This window comes from Delphinapterus leucas, chromosome 9 (assembly GCF_059928025.1).
Source record: "Delphinapterus leucas isolate spDelLeu-1000000601 "Yukka" chromosome 9, BTC_Dleu_Yukka2, whole genome shotgun sequence".
Taxonomy (NCBI): Eukaryota; Metazoa; Chordata; class Mammalia; order Artiodactyla; family Monodontidae; genus Delphinapterus; species Delphinapterus leucas.
In genome coordinates this window covers 49,067,197-49,091,510 of record NC_143137.1, presented here as the reverse complement: position 1 = coordinate 49,091,510, position 24,314 = coordinate 49,067,197, and the positions used below count along the sequence as shown (strand labels likewise).

General features: G+C 36.4%; 1 protein-coding gene across 12 annotated transcripts in view; it reads right to left on the bottom strand.

Annotated features, from left to right (window-relative positions):
- Window positions 1-24,314, bottom strand: part of SKAP2 (src kinase associated phosphoprotein 2) — a 181,337-nt gene that overhangs the window by 74,664 nt on the left and 82,359 nt on the right. For all 12 annotated transcript variants that reach the window (XR_016394308.1, XR_016394309.1, XR_016394310.1 and 9 more), the window contains exons 5-9: window positions 22,860-22,937; window positions 21,019-21,102; window positions 9,238-9,362; window positions 8,300-8,363; window positions 7,806-7,943 (exon numbers count right to left, since the gene is read on the bottom strand). Coding sequence is in view for 6 of the 12 variants with exons in the window: in XM_022584644.3 (XP_022440352.1) it covers window positions 7,806-7,943; window positions 8,300-8,363; window positions 9,238-9,362; window positions 21,019-21,102; window positions 22,860-22,937 (489 nt within the window). In the remaining 6 variants the exon portion in view is untranslated. The remainder of the gene's footprint in view (window positions 1-7,805; window positions 7,944-8,299; window positions 8,364-9,237; window positions 9,363-21,018; window positions 21,103-22,859; window positions 22,938-24,314) is intronic.

Here is a 24,314-nt window from a genome sequence, read left to right as displayed (position 1 = left end):
GATGACTAATCACAAATGACTTCACCTCAAACCATGAAGCTGCCAACAAATGTCTCTTTCTCTTGTCCGTTAACCATTACACCCCTAGTAATTAACTTCTTGTTTCTGCTCCTTTAACACTGTAATCTAGTGGTTTTATTGCTCACATCTAATTCACTAGCTTAATCAACCATTATTCAGCTTCTTCTGTATGCTAAGCACTGTAAAGGTGCGGGATATAAATGGGTCAGAAGGCAAATGGAAGAGAACTGCAAGTTCAGGAGTTGGCAAACTATAGCTCAAAGAGTGCCTGTCTTTGTAAATAAAGTTTTATTGGAACACACACACACAAAAGGTGATAAACCAAAAGCCATCTATTATACCTCTATAACAGAGTTTCTCAACCTTGGCACTACTGACATTTTGGGGCAGATAATTCTTTGTAGTGGTGGCCGTACTGTGCTTTGTAGGATGTTTAGCAGCATCCCTGGCACCTACCCACTAGATGCCTGCAACACACACACACACACACACACACACACACACACACACACACACACACACAGACACACACACAAACACACACACACCAGTTGGGGCAACCAAAAATGCCTCCAGGAATTCAGTCATTAAATGTACCCTGGGGGCCAAAATCTCCCGTGGTTGAGAACCACAGAGGTAGCGCCAAGTTGCAAAAATAGGTTAGTTTATCTCTCTACAGTTAGAAATATATGTTTTGCACACACACAGGTATTTCGGGTTTTAATATCTATTAAACTATCTCTTGTAATGAAGAGAATTTGTTTGCAATGCCAACGGTAAAGTAGAGAAAAGCAACATGACAAGCAAAATTATATCTCAAAGCTTCATGCTGTATTATGAAAGAGGCAACATTGAAGAGCCCTAAAAAAAATCACATTTATATTCAGCAAAGATAAAACTACAATTAGATGTGTGCGGTGACTCTAATTTATGGATGTTTTCCTTATATTGTATAACTTCAGATAACCTTCTCAGCAGAGTTCAGAGCTGAAACCATCCAAAAAATGATAATCTAGTTATCTATCGTACCATATAACAGGATACCATATCACCACACTTTATAATTCAGTACCATAGTTTAAGGAAAAGAAATGCCAGCAGGCTGCCTAGACTAACAATATTAAAAAGCTGAATATGGGTGATTCTGTGAAAGTCAACTGGCATCTTTCCATTGCATTCCAAAGAAGGAATGTGAAAAAAAATTATTTGGTGAAATCAGGAATGATGTTAATACCAGAGACTCCAGGGTCTTCTATAATCTTGTTATTGACTTGGTAATATGAGTGATAATTACTCAGCAAGAAAATAAAGCTAAAATGTATTTTGGGGGGGGGTTGTAACTATTTATTGATTAAGTTGGCTCTCATGTCATTTGCTGGAGATTGCTTCAAATTTAAGTACTCAAACACTGTTCTTTTTTATGGGTATATATATACATATATATATAATAGTTTCATGGAAAAATTTATAGCTGCAATTTACTTTATATGCCATTTTAGATGCAGATAGCTGGACTGAATAAATTTAAAATGTAATTGAATGACCAAAGAGTAAAAACGTCCTTTTCTGGCTTGGAATAGTTCAATCTATCATTACAATATTTAAAAAAAAAGAATGAATTAACACTTTAAAAAAAAGGTTAATGGGATTAGAAATTTCTTGTCCTATTTTATGCTACCCTCTCTCCTCCTGTCCACTTGCCAGAAGAATTTCAAATGCAATTCCCCGGAAATCTACAGATTTAATAGGCTGAACAGGCATTTACCACTCTTGATACTAGGCCGATTTTATTGAGCCTACATCTTTAAAAATCTTTTTGTTGTGTTATTTCTGCAGAATTTCCTGACATTATAGAAAAAAATTACAGGTGACATGGTGACTAGAAGAGAAGAGCAAGCTGGGTTGGTTTCTGCAGCAATTTCCCAAGTATTGCTTTCCCCTTTCGAGATTCAAATTCAAACAAAAACCTTCTTCTGTATTTCTAATGAAAAAATGAGCAATAACTTCCGAAATTTGTGCTAAGCCAAATGAACCCATTACTGTGTTATGAAACAGTTTAACACACTTTGATCAAAATATTAGCTTTGCAAACATAAATATGCAATAGTAATATCACCACGTAATCAAACATGACTGGCCTATGCTAATAGGTACTAAGACATAAAAGATGTCAAAGCATTAGGATATTTGAAGAAAAGCCAAATGTCTTTAATAGTCCCCAGAAATGGCATTGTCTCAATTCTTCTCTACATATGTATAAATACCCTAAATGCAAAGAACCTTACAAATTTATTCCTATTCTTTTGTGAAGTTAGTTAAAATTTAATGAACAAGAAATTAAAGAGAAGCTGCTGTAATAGTTAGAATATTCTAACTGAAAAACAATGAAACTATTTACACTCCCATAAAATTATAAACATTTTTCAAGGGATATTTTATAATACAATTTTTAAACAATGTTTTCTTCTTATTATTCTTGAGACTTAAAACACTGCATGTTTATTTCGCATTTTAAAAATACATTTATTTGGACTTCCCTGGTGGCACAGTGGTTGACAATCCGCCTGCCGATGCAGGGGACACGAGTTAGTGCCCCGGTCCGGGAAGATCCCACATGCCGCGGAGCGGCTGGGCCCGTGAGCCAATGGCTGCTGAGCCTGCGCGTCCGGAGCCTGTGCTCCGCAACGGGAGAGGCCACAGCAGTGAGAGGCCTGCGTACCGCAAAAACAAACAAACAAACAAAAAAAACATTTATTTGAGTAAGAGCTCTGCTTTCTCAGAAAAAGAACTTTGTGCTTTAAAGTAACATGTTGAATGCTTAGATTTTTCTTCAAACACATTTTATGCTTCATCTTTCAACTAAGAGGATTAATTTTCAACTACATGTAATGGACAGAAAATCGTGTTGAAATGATAGTATTAATTAATTCTGGGAGTTTAACCAGTAAGATTTCTGATATACACAGTTATTTGTACAGAACTGGAAAAATAACAACAGTTTATAAGTATGTTCACTGCTTTTCCACTGTTTTCACCTCCTCTCAAAATTATATTCATATTTCACAGAAGTGAAAGCAATTAGCTTAACTCTTCTCCTGAGAGACCATTTCTGAAAGAAAAAAAGTTGCTGTTCTAGTTTTAGATATTTAATCAAACAAAACCTCTAACTCTAAGAGCCAACTTCAGGGTTTTCACTAAAAAAAAAAAAACCCCTCTCTAGTGGGTGGCTCAAACTCGACCACCCTGAACTGTGCAGACACTGAAGTGGCTCTCGGTTACACTGGGAAAGAAGGAAGAACTAGACATTCCACAGCTGCCTACACCAGCTTCCTTCCCAGGGGCACAGTTGCAGGCTCTATCAAACTCAATCACTTTGTACAGCAACTGGGATCCCAGGCAGGGGCAAGGAATACCAGAGCAGCTTAGATTTCTTCCAGTACCACAGAAAGAAGTAAGACTACTTCAAGAGTAACCAGTTATTTACAATGATTATGTGGCCCCAGGCCAAAAAAAGTGATGAAGAAGAACATCTGTAGTGAGAGAAAATAAAAGATGTTTCACATTTTTAAGATTTCAAGCTACTTACAGGCACTCTTCCTTAGATCTTTAGTATGAAAGTGCTATAAATATGTGCTCTTTATTCCTGACCAATTTTTTATTTGGGGGGACGGGGAGAGGATAAGCAAGTTGAAGAAACACAGAACTTAATTAACAGTCAATTCAGCAATTGTAATGTAACCCATTCACTGCAGTGGTTTAAAGGAATGAAGTGTATATTGCAGTAATATCATATTTAAAGGTACTACACTCTTCCATTTTACATCAGTATACTTTCTCACAAGCTCTTCTGAACATAAAGACTAAAATAACTGTATTAGTGGTATGGTGTGACTAAAGACAAGCAGTCAGAGAATATTCTTCCCTACTTGAGGATAACCAAGGCTATGGCAGATGTCATTTCCTTGAGATAAATCAGAAAGGAAGGAGCTACAAACATATAGTTCTATTAAAATAATAGAAATATACAGATTACCATTCCCCACAAAATCATGCTTTTATAGTAATCATCTTCTGGTAGGGTAGTAAAAGACAATATATAGATGCATATTTTGAGTAATTTTTATAATATCTTAGATTTATAATCCCATTACAATCATTAATTCTTACTTGGTCAGAAAACCATTATTATAACTCCATATAATCACTTGCAGAATTTACCAGATATAATAATGAAAATTATAATGATGTGACAATTTATTGTGGGTGTGCTATGACTCAATGGTGAAAAACTGAAACCATTTCCTCTAAAATCAGGAACAAGACAAGGTTGCCCACTCTCACCACTATTCTTCAACATAGTTTTGGAAGTTTTGGCCACAACAATCAAACAAGAAAAAGAAATAAAAGGAATCCAAATCAGAAAAGAAGAAGTAAAGCTGTCACTGTTTGCAGATGACATGATACTATACATAGAGAATCCTAAAGATGCTACCAGAAAACTACTAGAGCTAATCAATGAATGTGGTAAAGTAACAGGATACAAAATTAATGCACAGAAATCTCTTCCATTCCTATACACTAATGATGAAAAATGTGAAAGAGAAATTAAGGAAACACTCCCATTTACCACTGCAACAAAAAGAATAAAATACCTAGGAATAAATCTACCTAAGGAGACAAAAGACTTGTATGCAGAAAACTATAAGACACTGATGAAAGAAATTAAAGATGATACAAACAGATGGAGAGATATACCATGTCCTTGGATTGGAAGAATCAACACTGTGAAAATGACTCTACTATCCAAAGCAATCTACAGATGCAGTGCAATCCCTATCAAACTACCAATGGCATTTTTCATAGAACTAGTACAAAAAAATTTCACAATTTGTATGGAAACACAAAAGACCCCGAATAGCCAAAGCAATCTTGAGAAAGAAAAATGAAGCTGGAGGAATGAGGCTCCCTGACTTCAGACTATACTACAAAGCTACTGTAATCAAGACAGTATGGTACTGGTACAAAAACAGAAATATAGATCAATGGAACAGGATAGAAAGTCCAGAGATAAACCCATGCACATACAGTCAACTTATCTTTGATAGAGGAGGCAAGAATATACAGTGGAGAAAAGACAGCCTCTTCAATAAGTGGTACTGGGAAAACTGGACAGCTACATGTAAAAGAATGAAATTAGAACACTCCCTAACACCATACACAAAAATAAACTTAAAATGGATTAAAGACCTAAATGTAAGGCCTGACAGTCTTAAAACTCTTAGAGGAAAACACAGGAAGAACACTCTTTGACATAAATCACAGCAAGATCCTTTTTGACCCACCTCCTAGAGAAATGGAAATGAAAACAAAAATAAACAAATGGGACCTAATGAAACATCAAAGCTTTTGCACAGCAAAGGAAACCATAAACGACACAAAAAGACAACCCTCAGGATGGGAGAAAATATTTGCAAACGAAGCAACTGACAAAGGATTAATCTCCAAAATATACAAGCAGCTCATGCAGCTCAATAACAAAAAAACAAACAACCCAATCCAAAAATGCGCAGATCTAAATAGACATTTCTCCAAAGAAGATATACAGATTGCCAACAAACACATGAAAGGATGCTCAACATCACTAATCGTTAGAGAAATGCAAATCAAAAGTACAATAAGGTATCACCTCACACTAGTCAGAATGGCCATCATCAAAAAATCTACAAACAATAAATGCTGGAGGGGGTATGGAGAAAAGGGAACCCTCTTGCACTGTTGGTGGGAATGTAAATTGATACAGCCACTATGGAGAACAGTATGGAGGTTCCTTAAAAAACTACAAATAGGACTACCATACAACCCAGCAATCCCACTACTGGGCGGATACCCTGAGAAAACCATCATTCAAAAAGAGTCATGTATCACAATGTTCATTGAAACACTATTTACAATAGCCAGGACATGGAAGCAACCTAACTGTCCAACGACAGATGAATGGATAAAGAAGATGTGGATAAAGAAGATGTATTCCTAGAATACTACTCAGCCATAAAAAGAAATGAAATTAAGTTATTTGTAGTGAGGTGGATGGACCTAGAGTCTGTCATACAGAGTGAAGTAAGTCAGAAAGAGAAAAACAAATACTGTATCCTAACACATATATATGGAATCTAAAAAAAAAGGTTCTGATGAACCTAGGGACAGGACAGGAATAAAGACGCAGACGTACAGAATGGACTTGAGGACACGGGGAGGGGGAAGGGTAAGCTGGGACGAAGTGAGAGAGTGGCATGGACATATATATACACTACCAAATGTAAAATAGATAGCTAGTGGGAAGCAGCCGCATAGCACAGGGAGATCAGCTCGGTGCTTTGTGACCACCTAGAGGGGTGGGATTAGGAGGGTGGGAGGGAGATGCAAAAGGGAGGAGATATGGGAATATATGTATATGTATATGTATAGCTGATTCACTTTGTTATATAGGAGAAACTAACACAACATTGTAAAACAATTATACTCCAATAAAGATGTTAAAAAAAAAAGAATATGTAGATGCATATTTTGAGTAATTTTTTTAATATCTTGGATTTATAATCCCATTACAATCATTAATTCTTACTTGGTCAGAAAGCCATTATTATAACTCCATATAAGCATGTGCAGAATTTACCAGATATAATAATGAAAATAATAATGATGATGTGACAATTTATTGTGGGTGTGCTATGACTCAAGCACTGTGCTGAGGGCTGTAGATCCATGATGTCATTTACTACCACCCCCCTTATGAAATTATCATTATTTTATAGATGACAAAATTGACTTTTAAGGTCACTGAGCTAGTAAATGGTATAGTCAGAATTTAAACCTTTTGACTCTAAAGTCCATGTGCTAGTTACTATGCTCTGCTTACTACACTGAACATCACATTTGTATGTTAATTTTGAACACTTTAGGTATTGTTAAATCATTTGTAAAGGTTTATACTGTTGTTAAATTGTTCTATTCAAAGAAAAATAGCCTTTCTATATGAGATGTCAGTTAAATATCACACATATTACTTATAATCCTTTTTCTTTCTCTAATGGCTGATTTTTTTAATAACCAGAAAAAGGCTCATTTTAACCTAGAGTAGTAGTAACGTAATAATTCCCTAAATGTTCCTTCTGTTTTAGGTTGACCCTCAAAATTACAAGCCAAAGAGCTAATAGACAATTAAATTTATGTTACATAACAGATACTGAGGCATATAAACACTAAACCATGCCTGAAAATGCAGAATGATAAAATATCAAGTACGAAAACTTCAAGCCTCAAAAGGCCTTTGTTTATAGTTCAACGATATTCCTCCAAGACAATGCAATACACTACAGCAAGGAGGAATATATGAGGCAGAAGTTGTTGACATCTGGGGTGTGCACAGAACTTCTGGTTAATGGAAGTTCCAAGATGTATAAATAAAAAATGATGTGTGAGTTGCTGGAAAAAACTGTAAGGCAAGTCAATTTTTTAATTAAAAAATTATGTAGCATAAACAATGTTAATGAGCCAAAAGTCCCATGAGATTAGGACTGTATCTGCTTCATTTTAACATTCCATTCACTTTTCACAAAAGTATATCCACTCACTTGAAATACCTCAAGCAGAGCCCTTTTCGTAAAACAGTTTTGAAGATTTTCTTTGTCCTTGTTTTTAATAACTCATCATTTTCTTCTCTTGATGATATATGACATTAAAAAAAAATCCCTAAAATCCTTAAGTGAATCACCATAAATAAATACCTGGAAGTTCTTCATAAATTTCATCGTCAATTGGCTGGCTGCTTGCTGGTGAACTGCTGACTGGTAGAGGATGATCAACATCATCATATAAGTCTCCTCTTTCATCATCATCCTCAGGAATAACATCAGACCCCATATCTACAAAACAAGTTTCAGGAAGCAGAATTTTCAAGAATGCAAAAGAGGTTTTCAAAACCCTATTACCTAAATTGAGGCAGCCCTACAAAGTCGCAATATTGTTATATGCTATATCCTTAACTTAAACATTTAAAAAAACTGATTGTGGTGTAAATATGTGAATTTCAAAGTTGCCATATGGTACTTGCAGAAAAGATGCTTTTATTAATCTGAAGCAAATGGTATGTATTAATACCAGTCATGTTCTTTTAGTCATTTCTCACAGAAGTCAATAAGTTTCTTTGTATGAAACTCCAACTTATTCAGTTATTCAGTACTTAAAGACGGTAATAACTTGTTCAATTGATTGCTCTTACCTTGTAATACAAAGTTCAGTTGCTGTACCCATTCTTCAGCATCTTTGGGAGAAGCTGCTGTGAACTAATAAAAAACAAACGATAGCAATAAAAATCACCACCGTAATGAAAGGTATATGTTGCATTCTTTCCATTTCTTTAAGACCATTAGTAATTCTCTTCACGTCTAGTACTACTTTCCTTGCAAGGATGCTTCTTATAATGTACAGTTAATTTTGACAAATTTACGTAATCGAAGCAGAGGATCATGGATTTGAAACTGTGATCAGCAGCTGGCAGCTGTGCAGGAAAAAAAGCTGCTTCTCTTCATCAATGTCAAAGACAGAACTGATGAACAAAATTTGCCCTTGACAATTAGAAGACACCCATGAATTTCTTTAGACCCCTGGGTACAGCTTTCTTAAAAATGTTCTTGTCCGATTCCAACACACTACCTGACAACTTAATTAACTGGCTTTCAACTGCAATCTCAGATATTTGAAACTTATTAAACATGCATTCCATATTGATGCTGGCTGATAGCTCTTGAATTGCAGAGCTGATGTGTGCCTTGGCCTTCCTTTTCTCCCACAAGCCTAAGCAATACAATATGCATGAACATTCTGATATTTCTCTTTTGATAATTTTATTCTTTCTGCCATGTAATCCTTTTAAGAAATCACACAGTTCCATTAAAATAGACATAAAACGCAACATGTGAAGTAATTGATAAATTACATATCTCCTGTTCGTTCTCTCAAGAAGATATCACTTGAACTAATCTGGAATTTTTTAAAAACTTGATTTCCCCTTATACAAATGTTTAATGTATAAAACCCAGTATTTTTTATTATTATTAACATGTCAGAAAGAGTTGTTTGAACAAAATGTTAATGTCTTTAAAAATGAAGTCAGGAAGTTTTATCAACTTAATTTCAAGGCATCATAAAAACTCCAACCTGATAGATACGTTTATCAGGAGCAGAGATTTCAAAACAGCAATCTTTCTTTCCATCCTTCCTAAGACTGTTATTCATTCTGACATTGTAGCCTTCTATTGCAAATTCACCTTTCTGTTGTTTGTCTGTTGAAGATAAAACGAAAGTTAGAATTTCATTTACTATAGTGAATATAAATATCCAGTTGATTAGCTTTTATTTAGATTTTTTTGGATAAATTTTTGGATAGAATATTTTTTGGTCATATTGCTTTCACAGTATAATATTTAAGTAACATTTCTAGGTATTACTTTTAATTCTAAAATTACAGAGTTACTTGGAATGGTTGGTTTTAAGAAGGACATCTAAGGGAACCAAAAGAAGAGGCCTGCAGATAATGGTCTTATTCAGAAGGAAGTATGGAAATATGACAAATTTCATGTAGGGAAAATCCAAGAATTGGAACTTAGAACTTGCTAGACAAACCCACTACAAATCCGTGGCTCTTTCAGGTTTGGTAAGCCAGTGGGAAAACCCATCTAGTTGAAAGCTTGCTGGGCTTTTATTTACTACTATCTCCTCTCATCACCACCCTCCAACCTCCCCACCCCGCAAAAGCCCCTAAAACACAACTTTTTTTTTCTTTAAATCTCCTAAATTGGTACAAATCAAACTCTAAATTTAAAAAGCAAAGCAAAACAAAACTGCTAATTATAAAAAGATGTGAGGGGAAAAACAAAGTATTTGAATGGAGAGGAGTGGTAAAGCAAGTACAGAAGCATATCTTACCAAAACAAAACAAAAGTAGGTTTCTTAACCAGTCAGTGAACAGTTAAACTAGTAAAGCACATTTGAATCTCATATGATGAAAAGTCAAAAGAAAAGATGACTTCAGTTTTAGTCAGATATTACTTTAAAAACAATGAAGTAGGAATAAAACAAAGGATTTAATACTGAAACTAAAAATAAAATTAGTCACCTTTCCTACTTTATCCAGTTATACAATTTTGAGAGAAAAGAGGCACTGCTATAGGTTTACTTCCTAGATTAACATACAATATTAAAATCATGAGTGAGGACAACTGTCTCTTTTACTGAGCTCAGGGGAAATATAGAAATGCTTCCACATCGTGGGGTGCAGGGCTCTCTCAGCTTAGTGTGCCCATAAAATATGTATCTCCTTTTCTTAAATGTACTAATTTAATGCCTGAAGTTACAGGCATTTTTAAAAGGTCATCAAGATCATATCTGGTTCAAAACATCAAAGGCAAAAAATCTGAGTTAGTAATTTCTGACTTAAATCTGGACATTCTAATCATATTTAGTCATAATTTACAACTCTTTGGATGATTGAAAAAACAATTCAAATTCAAAATTTGAAGTTTGCTTTGTGGAAAACGTCTGCAATAAACTCTATGAGATGAAAACTATAAAAATCAGAGCAGCATTTCCCAAAGTGTGTTTATGGGATATTAACAGGTTTCTATGATCAAATAAGTTTGGGAAATGTTGAATTAAACAAAGTTAAGCAGGTTTTGTTAGTCCAGCCTTCTTAAGGCCCTTAATATATTTGATCAAATTTCTATGAGAAAGATTTAGTGTGCAGCATTTCCCCAAATTATTTGTCAGTGAAACCATTTTTTAACAGAATATTTTATGGAACTGGTACTCACATAACATATTTTGCAAAATACCTAACAAAAAAAATAATACTGGGGAAAAGGTATTAAAATAATAATGGTTAAGCACTGTTGGTTCTTCTAAAATTCTCAAAGAAAACTAAGTCATTCATTCACTCATTCAACAAATTTACGCTGAGCACTTAAAACAAACAAAGGAGCATTATAGGTATGGTGAGACAAAAGCTAGTAACACTGTACCAGACCTTTCCCCCTTTGCCACTGAAACAGACACCCCACACACCTTCCCACACACCCAGTACAGATATAATTGCTCCAGGAATATTAGTCAGTGATTCACTACACTGCAAAAGGATTTAATTTTCACAATAAAAAATGGAAGTAGTTGGAAGCAAATATCAAAGCCATACAGGATACTTCTGAGAGATTTCCTTAAACTTCTCAGGAAAAAAACAGGATATTCAAGGACCAGTTGGAGGAAAGAAAAATTCATAACTCTCAGTAGCTTTTGCAAATCCATAACCATAAAGTAGCCATATTTCCAATTAGCCAACGTGAGACAGGAAGTTCACGACACAAAATGGGCAGACATGGGTATGCTAAGACTCTGCTCTTCTCCATTTACATTAGCTTCTCTTCAAGGCCCAGAAGAAAGAGAAAACCTTAGCATCACATGGCAATCTATAGCAATTTACATATAGGCTAGTTTGACAGTGCTTTCTGGGGTAGTTTCAAAGACACCTGTTGACTTAAAAATAGGTACATGCCATGGGCTTCCCTGGTGGCACAGTGGTTGAGAGTCCACCTGCCGATGCAGGGGACACGGGTTCGTGCCCTGGTCCGGTAAGATCCCACATGCCGCGGAGCAGCTGGGCCCGTGAGCCATGGCTGCTGAGCCTGCGCGTCCGGAGTTTTAAGTGCCCAAACTCTCTAAAATGTTGGTTTTTATAACTGAAATCATTCTGAAATATATACTTCCCTGACTTTTCAAACAATTCTGTTAAACGTAATTTAACTTTTTCTTGATCGAGTAGTATTAATCTGAGTATTAGTTTTTATAGTATATTACAACACGTTGATACCCTCAGGATTTTTGAGGTGTCTGTCCCTCTATTACATTTTCCTCAGCTTCTATTTCACACTTTAACCTTGCCTATATCAATGCTGTTCGAATTTAATGTCTACAGCACTGAAGGCTGCCAGGAGAAACTAGATAATGAAATCTATTAAATCAGTAACTTAATTTTACACAATTCTAATTCAGTAGGTTTGAGGTAAAAAGCAGTTGGCTCTGATCTCTTACAAAACAAAATGTATGAGGTTAATGATGCTATTTCCTCCTACTTTTTCACTGGCTTTAGGTTTACAGCTGTGTTCTGGGGGTTTTAAGTGCCAAAAAGACAGATCTTTTTTTTTTCTTTTTCTAAAAATGCAGAGCACCGGCTCTAGGTGCGTGGGCTTCAGTAGTTGTGGTGCACCGACTTAGTTGCTCTGCAGCATGTGGGATCTTCCTGGACCAGGGCTCGAACCTGTGTGCCCTGCATTGGCAGATGGATTCTTAACCACTGCGCCACCAGGGAAGCCCAAAAAGACAGATCTTATTTGCTGAACTCCTTCTATATGCCAGAAATTTAATACAGCAATCTCATATATACCTTGTAATAATTCTAAGACAAAGAAGGTATTTATTATATCCCCAGCACTGATGGGGAAAAAGAAAACTTAAACAACTTGCTTACAGCCACACAACCAAAGTAGTAAGAGCCAGGACCCTAATGTAAGTCTGATTCTAAAACCTTGCTTTTTCAACCATTTCACATTGTCTCCTAGAAAGGTGTTTCTCAAAGTGTATTTCAAGAATCACCTATGTTAGAATCATCTTGGATGTCTGTTAAAAACAGAGAAATGGCTACCACTCTGCACTTGCTGTATAGGATTCCCCGGGGGTGAGTTCACGAAACTAAGTTTTTAGCAAACACCCCAGGTGATTTTGATACACACTAACGTTTGAAAAACCACTTTTTAGAACATGTAATTTATGAAGTCTCAGTAGAGATGATAAGCGTTATAGCTTGCATTTCCTCCTGCAACTTGGGCCCAACTTTCTCAGCTTGCTTTATGGGCTCCGGTACCTTTGCCTATCTCTTAAACAGCCATGATGGGTTATGCTCTAAATCCTGTTCTTTTCCTGCTGTACCGTTTTCACTGGGCAACCTCATCCAATCCCAGGGATTAAATTCCTATCAATATGCTTGTGACTCATAGTTCTCTATTTTCAGTCCAGCTTCAGAACTTAATATCCATATCTGGTTTTTTTTTGCAGTACGCGGGCCTCTCTCTCACTGTCGTGGCCTCTCCCGCTGCAGAGCACAGGCTCCAGACGCACAGGCTCAGCGGCCATGGCTCACAGGCCTAGCCGCTCCGCGGCATGTGGGATCTTCCCAGACCGGGACACGAACCCGTGTCCCCTGCATCGGCAGGTGGACTCTCAACCACTGTGCCACCAGGGAAGCCCAATATCCAAATCTTCACCTGCTTACTATACATGTTTCATCTCTTGAATGTCCTATAGGCACAATGAATATAACTTGCCCACAATGGAGATCATCTTATCCCCACTCCCACTCTACTTGTGATCTTTCTTGTCGTGTCCTCCTTCTCAATAAGCAGTACCTGCATTAATTGAAGCCCCCAAACCAGAAAATTGAGCATCATTCTTCATTTCTCCCTTTTCTTCATCAACTGAGACACCACATTCTCTCCCTCCACCCCACTGCCATCTTCCAAAACCCAGTCAGTCCTCGTTTCATTGCAAATATGCTTGCTTTTTCTCTTTTTTGCTGCCTCTCAGAAAATATGCTGAAAACACCAACCACTCTCTTATCATTCAAAATACAGTATAAATATAGCAACTAAATAATTCTAAATCATTTAGTATCCCTATGAGTTGTGAGCATTTGTCATTTGAGGATCCCCAGCATCTCATAGTCCTGAGATCATCAGGGGGCAGAGCCAACTTCCCACCACAGAAGCTGGAGGGAGGTTTAGATTTTCCCTGTTCCAGATCAGTCAAGTAGATGCTCCAGCCTGGGACCTAAATCTGAACTGAATAACAAAAGAATCAGGGGAGAGCTCAGAATCCACTTCTGTTAGCAGTGGCATTCACTGATTGGTGGCAGTGCACACAACATCACGAGTCCTGGCTTGGCAGGGCCACCAGTGTGTCCCAGTCAGACTGTCCCTGGAGGTGTGGATTGGGCTGAAGTTCCAGCCACCTCACCTCCCTTAGTCCTTGACTGCTTTTCCGAGCCTGGTTGTTTAGCCTTCCCATCAAATCTGTCTGAGAGTTGATATTCTCCCAATAATTTCCTTTCCTGTATAAACAAAGTTGGTTTCTCTTGTTTATACCAATAATGCTAATTTGGTACACATGACTAGCAAACGGAAAGATATGAAATGTGTTCAGAAATTTTTGATAATATCTGCTTCTTATATTTAAAAAGGCCTTTCCCTCTTAGTGAATAACTCATGCTATTTCCATAAGTATTAATGCTCACTAGTAAGAAAGAGGGAAACATGCCCGTTAATACTAAACCTCCCACTAAACTTTATCCAACTGACTAGTAAGTTGTTCTAAGCCCTCAGTTAAAGACACATGAACGTTTTCCTTGTTTATATAGCTCACAGAAATACAGCTGCCAATGCTAATTCTGTCACTTGAAATATACTTCCAGTGTTCCAAGTTATACCATGAGGAAATATCAAATTATTACTATTTTAAGTGAAAAACACTGTATGCCATATATATTTATTACTTAAGGGCCCCAAAGGGCTCTGAATAACAAACATAGGCAATACGTATGGGTCCAAAGGGAAGCGCTTTAGTTAGAATTAAAAGTTTCGCTCATACGGTCTGGTGGCAGGAAATTTTAGGTATTTATAAAACCTTTTTTTTTTTTCCTTTAAAATAAAAGTACACTGCAAGTGGGAATTCCCTGGTGGTCCAGTGGTTAGGACTCCACACTTTCACTGTCAAAAGCCTGGGTTCAATCCCTGGTCAGGGAACTAAGATCCTGCAAAACACAGCGGCCAAAAAAAAAAAAAAAAAAGTACACTACAAGCATAAGAACCAAGTGGTTTTTGTATACCACCACATACTTTCAACCATAGGAATAAACTTGATTTAAAAAACAGTGTAGTATGAGGTAGCTGTGAATGGAGAATAAATAAATTACAAGAAATTAAATTTCTCGTAGACCAGAATTTAAAACCATGTTTCTAGTTTTTTTGGCTATACCTACTGTTTTCTCCCACAACTGAAATTCAGATAATAATTATGATATGGTCTATTAGACTATACATACAGCTATTGTTAAGATAAACATTACACAGGGGCTTCCCTGGTGGCACAGTGGTTAAGAATCTGCCTGCCAGTGCAGGGGACACGGGTTCGAGCCCTGGTCCAGGAAGATCCCACATGCCGCGGAGCAACTAAGCCCGTGCACCACAACTACTAAGCCTGCGCTCTAGAGCCCACGAGCCACAACTACTGAGCCCTGCGTGCCTAGAGCCTGTGCTGCACAAGAGAAGCCACCACAATGAGATGTCCGCGCACCGCAACTAAGAGCAGCCCCTGCTCGTCGCAACTAGAGAAAACCGCACGCAGCAACAAAGACCCAATGCAGCCAAAAAATACATAAATAAAATAAATAAATTTTTTTAAAAAGATAAACATTATACAGAGAATATCTTACTATCTTATACATGTTATCCTCTTAGGGCCTCCTACAATAATTACAGAATTAATGACACTGCTGCTACCCATGCAACGTCATGCAACGTGAGAATGGCTAAAAGCATAACCTGTGGCTCCTTCATGCACTTAAGGTGCTAAACAACTCTCTGGATTCCCAGCCACTCTCAGTTTCAAAACACATCTTGCCTCCAGTCTTACCTTCTTCTGACAGCTGTCAACATGATCTTTCCAACATCCAAAGTTTGTCATGCCATCTACTTACCTGCAATGCTTAGAAACATTAACTGTCCCTTAGACAAAAAAGGCCAAACTCCTGACCAGGGAATTTACCAGCTTGGCTCCTCCTCTTCCAGTCTCACCAGCCCTCACTCACCCACTGCGCCAGTGAGCCGGCTCCTGCATATCATACTGTTTCATGGGTCCTCTGTGCCCACTCCTCTGAGCCAGTGTGTGATACCACTTAGCACTAATAATACCCGGCACACAGATTTTCAAAGAATATTTACTGCTACAGATGTTGCTGTATCTATTACACACAGACAGGTACAGTAACATCTATATATCTGTGTACTTACAGCAGTGCAGATCTATTAAAAATATATTACTTTCAATCTATCTATGTATACACACACACACATCTCTTCAATCTATATACAGATGTATAGATACATTTTAAATCAAACTGTGTCCTGGTTTATTGCAAACCAACAGGGCTCATCATCATGAGACCTTTAAATAGGACTTAGTTTGTACATGAATATTTCCCCATATTGATGAAGTCCTTCTAAGTATCAGATGTACATTTTAACTCCTCTGTACTGCTACAGGGTAATAAAGGTCTTTTATTTAACTTTCATTTTGATAGAGTTTAAAGTTAGTATTTGCGTATCAGAATTATTTCATTTCTATCATGTCAAAATTATTTCTATTTCTTAAGGAATAACAAAGATATCATCCTTCTTTACACAAACAAAATTATAGTATGAATTTTTTTAATATCAGATTTAATTTACATATTTTGTATATATTCATGATATAATTATAAAATGCTGATGCCCTGACCCAGGAATTTGCCTCTATCAAATGAACCAGGAAAAAAGGTAAGCTTTTATGGCTGTTACTAAAGTTGTTGTTATAAAACAACAGAACTTCCAATTATACAAACACTGTCACTTTAACAATAATTTTAAATATTGAAAGAGAACTATGATGCTATTTCAACATCAAAACACTTTATAATTGTCATCCACACTGAACAGCTACGTCCTATTTTTCCTATCAGTGGTGAAATAATGAGTGAAGTGAGAGAGCAGAGAGGTCAATTTCAATGAAAAATTTTACTTCCCCGCCAATGTTAGTTTAAATTATCTGTATTAAGCCCAATTTTCTACTGACTTTTATTATACATTGAAAAGGTACTACAATGAAAAAGTTACAACCACATGATATAATAAATAACTTTTGATATACATTTAGAATGACTCTTGGTAGGACCAAGGCTACTTGCAGCTGCCACATACTAGATGGCACTAGAATTTTCTTTAATTGGGTACTTGGGGTAGGGGCAGCAAAACTCCTTAAGTGGGAAGGAAAGAGATACTACAAACTACTCCCCCCTTAAAAAGTAGGAGGAGATAAGTTTCATAATGCTGATTCAAGATCATATGGAGGTTAAACAGAAAAACAAAAAACAAAACCCTGAGGACTTCCCTGGTGGCACAGTGGTTGAGAGTCCGCCTGCCGATGCAGGGGACACGGGTTCGTGCCCCGGTCCGGGAAGATCCCACATGCCGCGGAGCGGCTGGGCCCGTGAGCCATGGCCGCTGAGCCTGCGCGTCCGGAGCCTGTGCTCTGCAACGGGAGAGGCCACAACAGTGAGAGGCCCGCGTACCGCAAAAGACAAAAACAAAACCAAAAAAACCCCCTGAAAACATGAGTTTGGAACAGGTTCCTAAATGGGCCATCATTTACAGGTGTGTTGGAAGGGCTGCTAACTACCAAGTTGTGGAAAGAACATGGCTTTGGAGCTGGAGGGGCCTGCACTAAATCCTCCATGTGCCTCTCGGCTTCCTATGATAACCTCTCTTGCGTAGACTAGTTCAGTGTCCCCCTAAGTGATCCTGCTGACCCAGTTTCTAACCATTCCAATCCATGCCCCACAATATTATCACAATTATTTCCTAAAAACCAATTCTGGTCATAGAGCCCTGTGCTTAAAAGCCATATTCAAGATAAAATAGCTAGCAAGGACCTTATTCTCATAAGGCTCTTGTCAATCTGACCCTAACCCACTTTTTTAGCCTTTTATACACTCTCCCCTCATTCACTGTATGCTCTGCCTTGATTCCAATTCTGATCTCATCCAAGGCCTTTCGAAACTCAGAATCTTTGCCATTCTGCTGCCTGGAATGCCCATTTTACCCTTTTTCATCCAACAAACTCCTCATTTTTTAAGGCCCAATGAAGGGTCCTCTCCACTAGGAAGTATTCTTTAACTCCCTCAGGAAATTACCCAACCCCCCTTTGTGATCCAAAGATATTTTATTTAAATCACTTACTGTACCGCATTGAAATTACCTGCCCAGCCCCGAGTGATCCCATGACTTCCTCTCTTCTCTTACTGATACCCACACAACTCCAACTGAGAGTACCTGTAAGGCAGGATTATCTTTGGATCCCCCATGCCCAGGATGTATCAAGTACCCAATAAATGTTTACCAAATTAAAAAATGAATAAATCAGTGAGTGAAGGACTACCTTAATGGCAGTCTGAGCATCTAGGACCCAAGAAGTTTGATAAATGAGATTCATGACAATGAGATTCAAATGAAGAGGAAACAGATGAAACGGAGGATGTGATTTCAGAAGGTGATAAAGTATGTTTTGTTAAGATATATGGGTGGGTGGGTGTGTGTGTGTGGGTGTGGGGGTGTGTGTGTATATAAAACTTAAAGTCCCCAGATGGCCATGAATAATAAATACAGATAATATTTAGGGGTACAAAGGTAAGAGTATTATTTACCCTACAGGCTGGAACTACTCTTTCTAAGCCATTATTATCTTGATGGGTCAAAATGTTTTTTGGCACATACTGTAAGTTAGAAAATGTGAACTATGTATCTGTCAAACAGTAACAAAGTACAATTTAACCTAGTACGTGGTATCAACTCCTCTGTGCCTCTACAATCCATTTATCTAAATCCTACTTAGTTGGAGGATTATAGTTCTCATATATCTAAATAGCTCTTTCCAAAGTTTAGGTAAAGTGGTTCACATATACAGTAAACAATGTACAAATCAGCTATCTGATTTCACAAAAGAAAAAAATTTCATGTGACATGTACATTTTCTTGGAAAGAAAAGGACACAAAGGAAGGAAATTAAGATCATGCCAAACAAGCAGTTAAAAACTGTCTAAATATAGATTTTTCCCCCCCCAAGTCCCTAAAGGCAGAACTGGCCAAGAATTCCAAAGAACCACTAAAAACAGATCTGAAATCTCAATGGAAACAGGAGGTTTCATAGTGACAGATAGGGAGGAGTTTAAGGAAATATAAACCAGCTCCTCAAAGATCCACGTAAAAAGGGAATGCGAGAATAATAATTTTTTAAAAGCCACGGTGGTAGAGTGGCTAAATGGATCACAAAGTACTTAAAATACAAATTACAAAGAATGTTATTACCACAAGGCCTCATCAAGTAAGAATAGAAATGGGAATTTAACTAGTATCTCCCCCAAATAACTAGAATTTATTTATTAGCCTTTGAAATAAATATAAACATTCCCTAGATTTTGGGAAAACTCTTGCTAATCTTTGACCTAACTGTTGGTATATACCAGTTAGGACTAGGAGTGAAGGAAACAGACATACGTATTCACTGATTTTTAAAGAAATTAGAAATGAGAAGACTAACTCAACCAAAGTCACAAGGATTTTAAACCTCCCTCCCCTGGTCTTATGAAATAGAAGACATTTCTTTATGAAAAAGCAAAATCTTGATCTCAGTTCACAACACGGTACAAAATTTTATTTCTAGAATAGTAACACATGTTTATGACCTATGATAATCATAATTGAACTTGGACTCTAAATTTTCTGATAAAATCACCTACTTAAGCCTTAGCAGAAGAAAGAAGGCTACCTGTTGATAGCTGTTTATAGTTTACACTTCACTGACTCCATTTCTACTTACGAACATATTGTAAATTAGTGACAGAATGCAAACTCGCCACTAAGTTAATTCTCAATTTGATAATCCCATTAACCAAAAGGTGAGACCAACTTCTAGCATCATGCATGTATTTAGAATTTATCTGAAATACAATAATCATATCTGCCTGATTTTATAATAAGGAAGAAAACCCTAAAAACTGCAAATAATGTCAAATGAAATATAAACTTCCAAACAACACTGATAAGAAACAACTTCATGGGAAAGTTTATATTCAGTGATATTGGACTTTTACATCTTTTTTTCTCCTTAAGTGTCCTTTCTGGAAATGAATGTCAGCTATTTATATACAACCCTTACTTTATAAGATTCAACTTCTGACCCACTTTTCCTAGATAAAAGCAAAACTAAGAAAGCTTATATTCTTTAAATTTCAGTATTTTATGGCTTTATTTGTTCAAACAAGGAACTTAAAATTATGTGAACTATGAATAAGTTATTAATTAGCAAGTGAAGTTACAAAATGTATCACTGTTTCTAAATTAACATAGTGATAATAGTGGTTAAGAGCACGGACTCTAACCATTATGCCTCAGTTCAAATACCCAAACTGCCATTACCAGCTCTGTGACCTTGAACAAGTGACTTAACCTCCCTGTCCTCAGTTTTCCAGACAGTAAAATAAGTGGGACTAATGATGGTACCTACCTCACAAAGCTGTAGCTAACCAAGTTAATATAGCTAAACTGCTTAGACAGCTAGGGTGCTTAGAACAGTAACCTTGATAGATGTTTGCTGTTACTTAAATCCATAAAGGAAGCTGAGAAAGGTGTTGCACACGTTTCATTTTATCTAAATTTTTCTTTTAAAATATTTGAAGGAAAAAACATCCTTTCCTCCCTTCAAAACTCCCACAACCCTAAAGAAATTCTACAACTACCGCCTGGATGATAAATATCAGTAATTCCTGAGATAAAAGGCCACACGGATGAAAGTTATTTTTCTCTTTCCTAATTCAATAAAACACAATTGTGTTAACTTTTAGGGCATTCTGGAATTTGGAGCATTTGTCAAATAACAGAATTCTTAATTACCCTTAGGCTATAATATTAAAATTTTTAGTTATTCTTTCTCCATTTGTCTTCAGCTCATTCTGCACCCAAAAGGTATGGGGGTGGAGTAAAATGCCCCCCCCAAAACCCTCATGCTGATATAACTGAAGGCCGATACTACCTTTATCACTTCCATAATAATAGAACACTGTTTTACTGAGAGCACACCACCGTTTCTGCCATTCAAATCCCAGAAAGCTGTGATCTACAATAAAGAGGGAAAAAGAACAGTTTAGATAATATATATTACCTTTATAAATATAATGCAATTCCCTTATTGAAAAAGGAAAAGTTAGTTAATATGATTTCTAAGGCTCCTTTTAGCTGTAAAATTCTACGACTAAATAATTTGTATCTTCTTTTCCAAGAGACAAACAAAAAACAAAACATAAAACAAAGCTAAAAGGAATACACTAGGAATGTAAATTGATACAGCCACTATGGAGAACAATATGGAGGTTCCTTAAAAAACTAAAATTAGAACTACCATACGACCCAGCAATCCCAATACTGGGCAGATACCCTGAGAAAACCATCATTCAAAAAGAGTCATGTACCACAATGTTCATTGCAGCTCTATTTACAATAGCCAGGACATGGCAGCAACCTAAGTGTCCATCGACAGATGAATGGATAAAGAAGATGTGGCACATATATACAATGGAATATTACTCAGCCATAAAAAGAAACGAAATTGAGTTATTCGTAGTGCAGTGGATGGACCTAGAGTCTGTCATACAGAGTGAAGTAAGTCAGAAAGAGAGAGACAAATATTGTATGCTAACACATATATATGGAATTTAAGAAAAAAAAATGTCATGAAGAACCTAGGGGTAAGACAGGAATAAAGACACAGACTTACTAGAGAATGGACTTGAGGATATGGGGAGGGGGAAGGGTAAGCTGGGACAAAGTGAGAGAGTGGCATGGACATATATACACTACCAAACTTAAGGTAGATAGCTAGTGGGGAGAAGCCGCATAGCACAGGGAGATCAGCTCAGTGCTTTGTGACCACCTAGAGGGGTGGGATATGGAGGGAGGGTGGGAGGGAGACGCAAGAGGGAAGAGATATGGGGATATATGTATACGTAAAACTGATTCACTTTGTTACAAAGCAGAAACTAACACACCATTGTAAAGCAATTATACTCCAATAAAGATGTTAAAAAAAAAAAAAAAGGAATACACTACAGCAGAGATGGGACTGCTACATTTATGGGATCAACTACATGGCTAACAAACTTTCCTGACAGGAAACAGTCAGAAAGGTATTTGACTATAAAGCCTTAAGATAATTGATTCATCAGGGTCTCATTTTCTCATCTGTCATAAAAAAGAGGGAGGAGGAGTTGACCTAGATTTCTATTATCTCTTTCAGCTTTAAAATTCAGCTAAGAAAGCTAAGAAAAGAAAATGGAATATAAATAGGAAGGCCCAAAGGGACTACCTGAGAGATAAGCAGAATGGTAATGAAGAGACTTTCCGCTTTTCATTTCCCGTATCATAACACCACCTCCATATTTCATTTTCATTTTATATTGGGGTTGAAAGAGTGAGACCATATGGTCAACTCCCAATTATCTTAGCCAATGGAAAGGAACACTGGATGATTAACAGAAAATGGTAGACAATATGCTAAGCTTGATCTGAACCGTAGCAAACATGGCGTATGCCAGGTCAGGTACAGATAACCCACTGCTCAGCTGGGTGGGATAAGTGTGAGAAATCCCATCCTTGAGAATACAGTCATGGCCCATGGCTCTCCTCCAAGAGGCAGGAAACAGCTTTAAAATCATTTACAAATAACCAAGGTTGACAACAAAAAACCTGACCAAATGTTTTATTTTGTTATTAAAAATTATTTAGAGCTAAAAGCTGTATTTTGTGGTTTGGATAATATCATCAGGTTTTCTTAGAGTCTTAGATTTTTAGGTTTTTCATTAGAATCATATGATTTACCTTTTCTGCGTTTTTCAAGGTAGCCAGCCTTTAACACAAAAGGAAGGTCCTGTGCTGCAACTGGAGGGAACTGGTTCCCTACGGAAAGTAAACGGGAAAAAGCAGTGAGCAATCCATTTTAGAAAAATCAAGTATCAGATCTCACAGATTCAGTATACTTTTAATTACCCAAATTAATTAAATCCAAGTCTATTAGCTTTGTTTCAGATCCATTCCATAGATTAGTCCCTCTTCTCCTGTGAATCTCAAGAGCAAAATAATGTTCTGTATCGTTATATCTTAATATATTATGTTCCCAAATACACAGTAATATTATGTAACAGAATGAACTCTAAAGGGCAATATTTTTCGACCTACATTCTATAATGAATGGACTAGGAAACTGTTATAAATAAGTGCAATAAACCCCTGAAAGAGAAGTTAGGAATATCAAATAAATCATATAAGCTTCTTTACATTGGATTAACTCTTCAAGAATTTTAATGCATATTAATTCTTGCCTACATAAGAATGCCTATCCCTATTTGTACCTAGTAAAACATAAAATGATTTTTCCCCCAAATCAATTGCTATAATTTGAGTACATAGCAAATATTCTCTCTTCCTGGTTATACTCACAGAGAAATCTTGTGAATGAGTATGCTTTAGGGTTTTCTAGGGCATTTGAGAGTCTAAAACTAGGTAGATAGATCTGATAGAACTATCATAAACAAACATTAGATACTTACAAAAATTTATAGATTAAGCCGAAAGCTAAGTCAATTAGAAATCATATATTCATGATCATGGATGGTAGGTTGCTCAATAACTTCAGAGTTCAATATTTTTACAGACTTCATTAGAAATATACTACAGTTGCCTCAGCATTTTACTAGAACTCCAACAGGTGAAAATAACCAATCTAATGAAAGTTTCTATGGAATACACCAACAGAAATAGTTTTCATATAGTTTATGATAAAAAGTATTTTGATAGGAAGTTTATTATATACAAATTCATCACAGAATTACCAACTGGGTTTTTAAAAAATATCCAGTAGTTATAAAATCATAGTTATTTTTCCTTAAGAAATAAAGCTTCAAATTAAAGCACTAATTTCAGTTCCATGGTAGATCAATTTTGCTCAGTAAACACAAAACAATATCATTAAAATATATTTAAAATGGGGAGTAATTTTGAAATACATATAAAATTTTAGGGAAAGTCAGTGTAAATGTTTGAATAGTTGTTCAATGTATCCATTTGATCCATTGAAGGTAGAAGTTATATAGTATAATTTTTTTGTACATAAAATAAAAATCACATAAAGAAATCTCATCTATGTGAACAAGTCCTAGTTAACCACTAAATTAAAGAGGGTGACTGTTTTGATTTGTTTGTTTGATTTGTTTGTTTGATTTGTTTGTTTGATTTGATTTGATTTGTTTGATTTGTTTGTTTGATTTGTTTTTTTAA